Here is a 12,028-nt window from a genome sequence, read left to right as displayed (position 1 = left end):
AAGTTTGAAAACTGTAAGCTTCCTATAGACTACAACACCCTTACACTCAACAGAATAGTATCAAAATGAAACTACTTTTTACAAAGAAACATGGAGGAAAAAACTGACAATAGACCAAGGAGAGATAATACAAGAAGCAAAATGAAAAACAGGGCCACACTGACTATCAAAGATAGCAGCCACTAGAAAAATTCTATTTTAGAAGCAAAAAAAAATGACAACCCTCTTTCTACTAAATTTCAAAATCATAAGTAAATTTAAACATAATAAATATAAAGCTATTGTTTAAAAAAACCTTTATTCCCAAGCTTCAATACATGAAATCTGCAAAACCATAAAGAAAACGTACACAGAGAAAAACTTTACTCACTCTACTTTTGGTTTAATCATAACTACAAAATGTATCTTTATAATAAAAATAACAGTCTTTAAAAATGTCTTTAGACATGGCTTATTTTTGTTTATAACATAACTAATAGAATGAACCATTGACTTCATAAACAATAAACTTAAAATTTAGTTTGAAGAGTACAAAAGAAAAACTTTGAAAACATGAAAACACAGACAGGATCTTCGTAATTAAGGCTATACAGGTTTTACAGATTGGTATCAGGCGGGTTGTTAAATCTGCAGATGAGCAAGAGCTACAGTCCAGGCAACCTCAGCTGAACTGAGCTGTACTGAACTGAAAGTGAGAAAGTTAGAAAGTGGGGAAAAAATGAAAATAACTTCTCAAAAAAAAAAAAAATCCACATAATGGCATAAAAGCAAGTACCAAAGGAACCCTCTGAACGGAAAAACATTATGTAGTTTTCAGAAGTTCATAACCAAGCATAGAGACAGCTCTTAGGGCTATAATTTTTCTCCTTTGGAGGAAGGAAGCAGAAGCTGAAAATAGAAAAGATGCAAGTTCAAGTCTCTCTAAAATATTTGGGAAAAGTCACACTGGTGTTGACAAAGCCAGAAGCCAAATAAAGAAAAATTTAGAAGGGCTTTAAGACTAAAAGAAGGGTACAAATCTGCACACAGGTCCAGAGTTTGAACATGTGGCAAATATTTTCTTCTTTGAGGCAATAAAGGGAAATCAAAGCAGTTAACTAAATTTTCGTCTGGTGTTCTTTTTCCTTGTGAGTTTGCTACATCATATTTAATTTTATATTGAATATTAGATAATTTTTTATATTTTAAATAAATAATGAATAGGAAGGTTACACTCCTAATCTGAAACTCGCATTAATCTTAACAAATGATTTTTCCTTTTAAAAAAATGTTAAATTCCTCTAGTCCATAAATACCTTCTATGTCTTTTCCTTCCATGAACTCAGGTTCTTTAGATGATATCTTGCTTGTTTCCTCAGATTTTACAACTTGAGGAGGACTCCTTGCTCGGGACAAAAAGCACCCAAAGGTCAGACTGCTCAGACGCTGGCCTTCTGAAAGCTTTGGTGTGGAAGCAACTGACTTCTTTCCTTGAACTTCTGCAAGACCATTAATCGAAATCAAGATCCGAATTTTTCGTAACAGTTTGTTAAACAGAGAACCAAAACATAAGTAAAAACGTGGACAAATCACTCCTTAAACCAGAAAAAAGCCTAAAGTTCATCTTTATTTCTGTATAATAACTTGGAACCCTCAATGTTGAGCACCATACACCAATGTTTAATATCTGCTTATGTACTTTGATGGTACAAAATATTTTTTAACTGCAAAGAGAAAACTTTCTAATCCTTTTAAAAGTAGTCAGCTCTCAAACAAGCCACAAACAAACAAAAATCCAGATATAAATATAAACAACTAGAGAGTTACAGCTTCTTGCAGGATCAAGTATTCGTAAATACCAATCAAGTATGTACTGATAAAATTTGATTGTTGGGTAATGCTACTAATAGTGAGAAAATGGGAATGAGATCTTGGTTGTCAAGACAAACCAGGAAAATTTAGATGATCACTGGGGCAAATATCACATGATCACTGGAATAACTTTTGCTTACCATAGCTTTCAGTGTGCTTCTGATCAGAGAGCAAATAAAGGGGCTTAGTCTATGACCATGATATGGAGAACCTTAATCACTTAGAGGAAAAAAAGGGGAGGGGGAAGTTTCTAGACAGAGAATTCAGATAGCTAGGTGAGTGATTACTCAAGCACCTAGTGAAACTGAAAGTCGCTCAGCTGTGTCCAACTCTTTGTGATCCCATGGACTCTCCAGGTCAGAATACTGGAGTGGGTAGCCTTTCCCTTCTCTGGGGTATCTTCCCGACCCAGGGATCGAACCCAGGTCTCCTGCATTGCAGGCAGATTATTTACCAGCTGAGCCACAAGGCAAGCCCAATAATACTGGAGTGGGTAGCCTATCCCTGCTCCAGGGGATCTTCCTGACCCAGGAATCAAACCAGGGTCTCCTGCATTGCAGGCGGATTCTTTACCAACTGAGCTATCAGGGAAGCCTGATAGAAAGCATCTAATCATGGGTTTAATTCATCTTCTGGGACTTGTAGCACTGCTGCTTATACGATTAAAAACATGGAGTTTTCAGTGATAGTAAGAAAAGTTTCCAAGAAATAAAATTCTCAACTCTGAAAGAGCACCAAAGGGTAAAGTTAAATAGTAACTGATAATTGAGTAAAGATACAAAAATATCTTTAAACAGTGTCCTCCTTCAGATATATCTTTTAATATTCTCATATTGACCATACAACTCACAGAACTAATTCATGATATTTTAATAATCACATATACACATAGATATTTTGAAAGTATTATATCATATCTATATCAGATCAGATCAGATCAGATCAGTCGCTCAGTTGTGTCCGACTCTTTGCGACCCCATGAATCACAGCACGCCAGGCCTCCCTGTCCATCACCAACTCCCAGAGTTCACTCAGACTCACGTCCATCAAGTCAGTGATGCCATCCAGCCATCTCATCCTCTGTTGTCCTCTTCTTCTCCTGCCCCCAATCCCTCCCAGCATCAGAGTCTTTTCCAATGAGTCAACTCTTCACATGAGGTGGCCAAAGTACTGGAGTTTCAGCTTTAGCATCATTCCTTCCAAAGAAATCCCAGGGCTGATCTTCAGAATGGACTGGTTGGATCTCCTTGCAGTCCAAGGGACTCTCAAGAGTCTTCTCCAATACCACAGTTCAAAAGCATCAACTCTTCGGCGCTCAGACTTCTTCACAGTCCAACTCTCACATCCATACATGACCACAGGAAAAACCACAGCCTTGACTAGACGGACCTTTGTTGGCAAAGTAATGTCTCTGCTTTTGAATATGCCATCTAGGTTGGTCATAACTTTCCTTCCAAGCAGTAAGCGTCTTTTAATTTCATGGCTGCAGTCACCACCTGCAGTGATTTTGGAGCCCAGAAAAATAAAGTCTGACACTGTTTCCACATCTATTTCCCATGAAGTGATGGGACCAGATGCCATGATCTTGTTTTCTGAATGTTGAGCTTTAAGCCAACTTTTTCACTCTCCACTTTCACCTTCATCAAGAGGCTTTTTAGTTCCTCTTCACTTTCTGCCATAATGGTGGTGTCATCTGCATATCTGAGGTTATTGATATTTCTCCCGGCCATCTTGATTCCAGCTTGTGTTTCTTCCAGTCCAGCGTTTCTCATGATGTACTTTGCATATAAGTTAAATAAGCAGGGTGACAATATACAGCCTTGACGTACTCCTTTTCCTATTTGGAACCAGTCTGTTGTTCCATATCCAGTTCTAACTGTTGCTTCCTGACCTGCATACAAATTTCTCAAGAGGCAGGTCCAGCAATGCCTAGGTTCCAAGGATCAATAATCCTTAGCCTCCAAAACTAAGAGGCTACCAGTGAGGACTAGAATTGCAAGCCAAAAGTATCAGGGAAATAGCATTTTGTGATTAGGTGTAGTACATACGATCTATTTCAAAGAGGGTGAACAACATGAAGACCTAAAGCTTTACTTATAAATGTGGAATTCCAGAGGAACACCAATTTTTTTCATTATATAGGTAGAGGAAATGTGTTACATAAGAAATATATTTTGGTCTTTATCCATGGTTCCTGGCACACAGCTCCTAAAACCCTTGGAATTTCCTAAGAGTGATAAAAGTGTCTTTTGTTTTCATAACAAGCCCTTTCAAACACTTCTGAATATATATTAATGAGGTGATTTCTGGAAAGCCCTGAGATGGCTTCAGGATGGGGTTGCCAGGGGAACCAACCAAATCATGAGAGGGTTAGAAATTTCAGCCTCACCCTCCACCCCCTACCTCTGACCTCAGGGGAGAAAGAAAGGGGCTGAAGGTTGAATTGATCACCAGTGGCCAATGATTTCATCAATCATGCATCCCTACATAGTGAAACCTCTGTAAAATCTCAAAAGGACAGGGTTCGGGATGCTCCGAGTTGGTGAACACATGGAGGTGCGGGAGGGTGTCTTATCTGCTAAGAACCTGGAAGTTCTGTGCCCCTCCTCCCGTATCTTGCCCTATGCATCTCTTCTATCTGGGTCTCCCTGAATTACATCCTTTGTAATAAACCAGTAATCTAGGCAGTAAACTGAGTTCTGTGACCCTTTTTAGCAAATTATTGAACCCAAGAAAGGGATCTTGGGAAGCTTGGATTTACAGTCTGTTGGACAGAAGCAAGAATATCCCTCTGTATTTGTGTGTGTGTTTGGTGCCTGATCAGGGTGGAGGTGGGTAGTGTTGTGGGGCTGAGGGATCTGGTACTATCCAAGTAGATAATGTCAAAGTGAGTTAAATTTGTAGGACACGCAGATGGTGTCTGTTGAGAACTGGATAATTGCTTAGTGTAGGAAAAACTTGCACACATCTCATATCAGAAATATTAAGAGAGAGAAAATAGGAGTCTTTTCCCTTTACAGAATGACAGCAGTAGATACTAACATGCAGTAGACAAAATGCTTCCACACATCCTATAATCAACACCCCCCATGAAACAAAGTGAAGTCGCTCAGTCGTGTCCAACTCTTTGCGACCCCATGGACTGTAGCCTACCAGGCTCCTCTGTACATGGGATTTTCCAGGCAATAGTACTGGAGTGGACTGCCATTTCCTTCTCCAGGGGATCTTCCCAACCCAGGGATTGAACCCAGGTCTCCCACATTGTAGACAGACACTTTACTGTCTGAGTTAGACACTATTAAAATCACCATTTTACTGATGTAGGAAGAAAATTGGAGATATAACACAGCTATTAAATTGTGGGGCATTAAAGTTTATTTCAAAGCCCAAGTTCTTTCTACCACACCAGTATTCCTCCAATGCATTCTACAAAACTCCAGGGCTTTGTGGAAATGTTGCAGAGAAACAAGAAGAGGCAAGAAATGCAAGAAGAGGCCTGGGTGAGACCAGGTCTGCAGAACTCTGGACCCATAACCCAATACAATTTTTACCAATTATATCCCTTAAGATTCTACAGGAAAAAAATGTTTTAAAAAGGGTTCTTCTAAGACTTCCCCAGCAGTCCAGACTCTGCCTTCCAATGCAGAGGGTGTGGGTTCAATCCCTAGTCAGGGAACTAATATCCCACATGCCTCAAAGTACAACCAAAAATCTAAAAAATAAACTTGTTTTTTTAAAAGTCGCTCATTAAAAAAAGAAAGGGGTCTGCTGCTAAACAAAAGTTTGAAAAGCACTATCCTAGGCCATTGGTCTAAGAAGCACAAGCTAAATACCCTGGTGACCTACCTTCACATCAGCTATATGTGTACCTGCACAGCTATCACACCAATAGCATATTAATAAATAAATCTCTATCGTTAACTCTACCATCCATTCTTTGGCTTTGGAGTTAAAAGAAAACAGGCCTAAGCATTGGAAAATGCAAAGAGTTTATTCACATAAAACTTTGCACAAAATATTCAGGTTGTAAGAATTTCAATCACCAATGAGCACAATGGTCAAAGTGAAAATAGAAAACAAGACTGATTAAGTAAACATACCCCAAAATTAAATGCTCAAATTACCCTCTTTGGGTTATTCACTACTGTATAGCTGTGCTCATATGGACATGTGGCTATTTAAACTTAAACCAATTCAAATTAAGTAAAATGTAAAGTTCAGTTCCTTAAGTTGCACAAGTCATATTTCAAGTCCTCAACAGTAAAATTCTACATAGGCAAATTAATCAAATTAGGCTACCTTAGTCAAGTGCTCATACCTTGTAGTTTTGACTGTATTGTTTTTATCTCTTCAGTTTGGTTTTGGTTGATCAAACGAAGATTCTGATTCTCCAATTCCAACTAAAAGAAAATAATTGTTTTCTTGTAAACAGGGATAAGTATTTCTAAAATGTACCAGTAAATTATAACATTGAGAGCATGTTAATACCTAATTAAACATAAACAAAATATGAAAGAAATAACTAAATATCAGATGAATTTATCGGCACAGATTATCAACCTAGATAATTATGACTTTAATATTTATTCTTTCCAGAGCTAAGTTTTCAATGTTTTTCACCCCATGCCTTTACCACTGTAAAATTATTTTAAACCAAATTATTTCAGCATTTAGTCTGACATATAAACTAAATAATGTGTACCACTCAGATAATATTGAATACATTAATTTTATGAGAAATTAATATTCTCACTTATTATTCTCTAACTACTTACAGTTAACTATTTAGAACTAAAGTCAACTAATTAGAATGAGGCTACTTAAGACTGATTATCATGATTCTATCAATCCTTTTTTAACTTTAGAATTATATAAGCCATTAAAGTGAAAGCTACCTATCTCATATTAATTAAAAGCCAGCAGCACCACCAACTGATCAAAATTTTGTCTCAGATATTCTGATGACTGATCTATTTGAAAGAAAGAAAAGGTTAAGAAAAGATAAATATGGCAATAAATACCTCATTCAACTTAACTGTTACCCATTCTTTGATCTTAGCTGCTTTCTCTTCTATTATTTTAGCTTCTTGAATCCTTATTTGTTTCTGAAATAACATTAGTAGTTTGTTTAGTTCAAATATAAGCTCACTGGCCTGGAAATATTACAGTTACAGATATGAAAGGCAAGTCTACTTAAAACTTGTTTCTAAGTTAAGATGTCTACCTTTAAATTTCCAAAAAGAGGATAAAATGAGAATGGCTCTCCAACAGACAGAATAATAAAAGCATACATATTTATTTCTAGTTTTAACGTCTGCTAGTCTTTCTCTGAAAGGTCATATGCCAAAATCAATCCACTGAATTTATCAATAAAATAAACCATTTCGGGAAACACTATGATTTAGAACAATGGAATTCAACCAGCTTGGTGAGAGGAGAATTAGAATCTCTTCTGGGGTATGGCTTGCTTTCCCCTCAAAGTTTTAAAAGGTTCAGAAAAAATAAAGATTGAGAAACTCTAGCTCACATCTTGGAAAAGGAAATGGGAAACCTCTTCAGTATTCTTGCCTGGAAAATTCCATGGACAGAGGAGCCTGGTGGTCTATAGTCCATGGGATTGCAAAGAGTAGGACACGACTTAGCAACTGAGCATGGCTCACATCTGCCAACCTTTAAATCTGGCTATGGTCACAAAACTACTGAGAATGTGAGGATCATATAAATACCAGTTGGTGGGGGCTGAAAACCACAGATCTAAAACAACAGTGACATCCAGAGAAATGAAAAAAATAATGCTAAAAATAAATGATTAATCATTGAATAATTTTATAGTGGTTATATCTAATTGATGCTAAATGACTTTGTAGGTTCATGACCTTAATGCAATTTTTTTCTTTAAAATTTTTAAAAAAATTAATACTATAAATTTGATCTCAATAAAGTGATTTAAAAACAGTGGACACATTTCTAAGCAGGAGGTTTAGTGTCAAACAATGTTTAAAATTTCACCTTCCATAAACATTTCTAACACCCTAACAATTTAAAGCAAAGATTTATTGGAAACATTTTACAGGCATAAATGCCTGCTGATAACCAAGTGTTTCCAACACAAAGATTCACATCCAGAAAGTGGTAGATACTGCCTTGGAATTATTCTGGACTTAAAGATATGTATCTAACTTGCACTTTTCACCAGTAAATGTGATGTAATCTTAGGGGTTACCAAGTGAGATTTCTGACCAAAATTTAGAAATTTAGGCTTTCTTTTTTTAATCTTTGCAATTATGCGTAAATGAATGCACATATTTAGGACTCTTTGAGGTCAGATGCTTCCTAACCTGCTCTTCAAGTTGCAGTTCCAAGTTTTGAATGATGTCTTCTTTTTCCTGTATTAGAGTTTCCAGATCTTGACACTTTTTATACAACCTTGTCTCTGATTCACTGGTTTGAATATTAGCTGCTTTTAACTTCTCTTCCATAACTTGTACCTAAATTCAGAGGAGAAAATATTAAAACTATGCATGTACTTAATTTATCATAGTATTAAGTTCAGATTTTACTTTAACATTAAATAGATTCCTAAAAGATATCATAAAAGGAAAATGGTGAACAGTTTTTATGCATTTAATGACTATAAAGTTTAAAGACTAGACTATTTTCCCAAGTGATGTTAATTCTGACGTGTATGAGGATACATAAAAGATTCTCAGGATGGGATGGGGAGGGAGGTGGGAGGGGTGTTCAAGATGGGGAACACATGTACACCCCTGGCTAATTCATGCCAATGTATGGCAAAAACCACTACAATATTGTAAAGTAATTAGCCTCCAATTAAAATAAATGAATTAATTTAAAAAAAAGATTCTCAGAATATTGCTGTCATGTAAGGAAATGTACATGTTAATTAGATCTACGACAATATGCAAACTATCATATAAGCAGGGAGTCGGAAAGTTTCCAGCCCTCATTTTTTCATATTAAAAAAAAGTCAGAATATCAATTAAAAAAGTTGAATGGTGAGATAACACTCAGATTGGAGGACCTAGTATAATAACACACCCTAGGAAAAAAAGCTGAACTTCAAGTGAAAAAGATACATATTTTCGATGGAAAACAAAAGAACCTCAAAACCCCAATGATGAAGTCATAGAAAGTAAAAAAGCAAGACAGTCTAGATAGAGGTAGGAGAGTACATTCTGTGAGGATTTACTGATTCAACACTTTAACAAATATTCAATGAACACTCGCCAAGAGCCAGGCCTAGTCCAGGTCCTAAGAAGACATCAGTTTTAATAAAGCAGACCCCGCCCCCCAATCTCTACCTGCATAGAAATTACCCTCTAGTAGGTAAGAGAGATCACAAATACAATAAAGACTAAAAATGACACAGTATGTTACAGATGGCAATAAAGCTAATGGGCAAAATAAAGCAAGACAGAAGAGATCGCTATACGACCAGGGGCTGCCATGCTTCACTTTAATATCTAATGTACATACTGGCTCTGCTTGGATATTCTGCAAAACACATCTGGGTACATAAAATCTTTGAAGAGATATGTGTGATGTTAATATTAGTAAGAAAGAAAATAAAGTACTGGGCACCATACACAATATTAAGACTTTTATTCTATATACTCCCAGTAGGTAAGAATGTAATTTTAGTCATGTTTCAGATTATAGGGGACAAAAAGAAAAACATATAAGGGCATTTTAGAAATTAAAGATGATAGCTAAGATGAAAAATCTTAAGCTATTAAAATATTTCTGAAAAATCACAATGGACTTACTTAAAGCTCAAAAATACTTGATTAATGAGGACTCCTAGAAGGAGGTGTTAAGGCTAGTTCAGTTTTGTTTTTTAACCACGAGTACAAAGTTTCACTTGTGAGTTCACTGTATAAATGTAAATTCAACTCAAATGCCAAAACTGTCCTATTTAAATACCACTCACATGGCTGGAAACTATGAAAATAAAAGTAGATCCAAAAAAATAGGAGAAAAAATGTATTCTACAATCCAAATGACAATTTTAAGTAACTTTAAGATTTAGATTTTTTTTAACATAATATAGCAGGCTTTTTGCAGGAACTTCAGAACAAGAGGTCAAGGACAAAGGCCTACTTCAGAGATGTCCTGAAAAAAGCCAGAGCCAGACAGAGAGCTGGACAGTAAATACCAAAGGTCAGTCTTAGGATCGTATAGTCAGTTTCACACCGGGTATTCTGAAGCTTTGGGAGCAAGGAAAGAAATCAGAGGCCAAGTGCAAAATGGTAGTTCTCCAAGGAGGAAGTAATAGAGCATAAAACTCCAGAAAAACAAAATTAACTAAATACAAATAAAAGTAAATATTATCAGACCTACATCTACAGTCTCCTTTTATTAAGCTGGAGAAGTCACCCTATGGACATTGGGCTGCCGCATAAAACTGTCCTACTATTACTTAGAAAAGATCTACAGTTCTGGAAAACTATGACTTGGGAGAACTCTTCTTCCCTGAAAAACACATCCAACTTGAAAGGTGTTCTCATTTTATGAATGAATGCTACAGTCAGAGCTCCTTTGCTGCATCTTTGCCTTGTACAACTGTTTCATTAGACTATGACTTTTAGATAAACAACTTTCCTGGGCAAGAAAAATACTGACAGAAGTGGCAAAATCTCCTTGGGCGAGAAATCACAAAGTTGTTACAGACAACCTTCCTACCAAAGGGTCCTGTTGAAACCAAGTTCCATAAGATTCACCAGCTTTCCTTGGCAATTAATGTGAATAAGAAGGTCTACAGAAAAGCTTAGAAGCTTACACATAAAGCAGCCTTTAAAGTATCTTACTACAAGTACACAGAAAATAGGCCAGATCTTCTTCCATTCACTTAACTTGAACCATATAAAAATGATTCCCTGGTGGCTCAGTGGTAAAGAATCGCCTGCCAAGGCAGAAGACACAGGAGATGTGGTTTTATCCCTGGGGCAGGAAGATCCACTAGAGGAGGAAATGGCATCCCACTCCAGTATTCTCGCCGGAAATCCCATGGACGGAGGAGCCTGGCGGGCTACACTGCACGGAGTTGCAAAGAGTCATACACGACTGAGCACACAAGTACATAGAAAAATTTTAACTACTCAGAGACTGGTCAATAATAAACACTAAAAGAATTTAAATTAGTTATTATATAAACCCTTGCAATTATCAATACATGGATTCCAGTGAGGAATGCTTTGTATTTTCAGGCTACTTTTCTCTTTTACTTCAGGAGAGCCTCTAGTTACATCAACCCCCTCAGCACACTCCTCAGCCATTTCCACAAAGTCTTGTTGATGGTGAGCTTTTGTGCAGTCAAGGGCTAATGTAGCAGACTTGGAGTACTCAAACCCTGTACCTTCCAAAAGAAAGAACTTGCCCTTGACTATCTTCTGGGAAAGAACCTCTGAGCCCCTGGAATATTCTTCCTGATAAGATTTTCTTTATATATCTGATATATTGTGTCACACCAGTTAGTTCACACTCACAGTGTGATTTATAGTGAATGCCTTTTTTGTTTATGTGGGTCATGGGCCATGCTGTATCAGTTTGATCTCTAGAGGGGTTGGAGGTTGAGTAGCTAAAGTGGGTACGCATTCCATGCCTATAAGACTGACCAGGAGAGGGGGTCTTGTAGGCATGGAATAAAAACTATGGATGCCTAGGCTTGGATGACTAATCCTGGCTGGCAATGTGTCATATGTGCTGCCTACATCATTGATGGAAGAATCAAGAACGTTCCTGCACAACTCCACTGTGCGAGGACTACTGGAAGCACATACCTGATGTCTCCTGGACTCCGTCCTGTGTGCACTTTTCCTTTGCTGAAGTTACTCTGTACTTTTACTGTAATAAACTGAAACCACTAGTATAACAGCGTTTCAGGATTCTATGACTTTCTGTGAATCACCAAGCCCGAGGCTGGTGCTGGGGACCCTGACACAGCTCCCAATGATATTTTCCATTTTCTTGCCTACACTGGAGAAAGCAGAAGCTGCAAATATTGCTCCCATTGTAACTATCCATATCAATATTTCCCTTTTCCCACCTCTAACCTCATCCCTCCCTCTCCCACTACAGGTAATCGACATGTGACTATATTTTTGAGTGGGGAGTGAAAGTTTCTATTCCTATATAAGTACTGCAATTATGTGACAAA

At 37.1% G+C, this 12,028-nt stretch overlaps 1 protein-coding gene across 4 annotated transcripts in view; it reads right to left on the bottom strand.

Annotated features, from left to right (window-relative positions):
• The window catches only part of PLEKHH2 (pleckstrin homology, MyTH4 and FERM domain containing H2), a 106,856-nt gene that overhangs the window by 68,500 nt on the left and 26,328 nt on the right, over positions 1-12,028 (bottom strand). For 3 of the 4 annotated variants that reach the window (XM_027555137.1, XM_027555134.1, XM_027555135.1), the window contains exons 4-7: positions 8,190-8,339; positions 6,873-6,956; positions 6,170-6,251; positions 1,296-1,478 (exon numbers count right to left, since the gene is read on the bottom strand). In XM_027555137.1, coding sequence (XP_027410938.1) covers positions 1,296-1,478; positions 6,170-6,251; positions 6,873-6,956; positions 8,190-8,339 — 499 coding nt within the window. The remainder of the gene's footprint in view (positions 1-1,295; positions 1,479-6,169; positions 6,252-6,872; positions 6,957-8,189; positions 8,340-12,028) is intronic. The other variant, XM_027555136.1, reaches the window with a different exon arrangement.

This window comes from Bos indicus x Bos taurus, chromosome 11 (assembly GCF_003369695.1).
Source record: "Bos indicus x Bos taurus breed Angus x Brahman F1 hybrid chromosome 11, Bos_hybrid_MaternalHap_v2.0, whole genome shotgun sequence".
Taxonomy (NCBI): Eukaryota; Metazoa; Chordata; class Mammalia; order Artiodactyla; family Bovidae; genus Bos; species Bos indicus x Bos taurus.
Note: the sequence above shows the minus strand (reverse complement) of the source record. Positions and strands in the feature narration are given on the sequence as shown.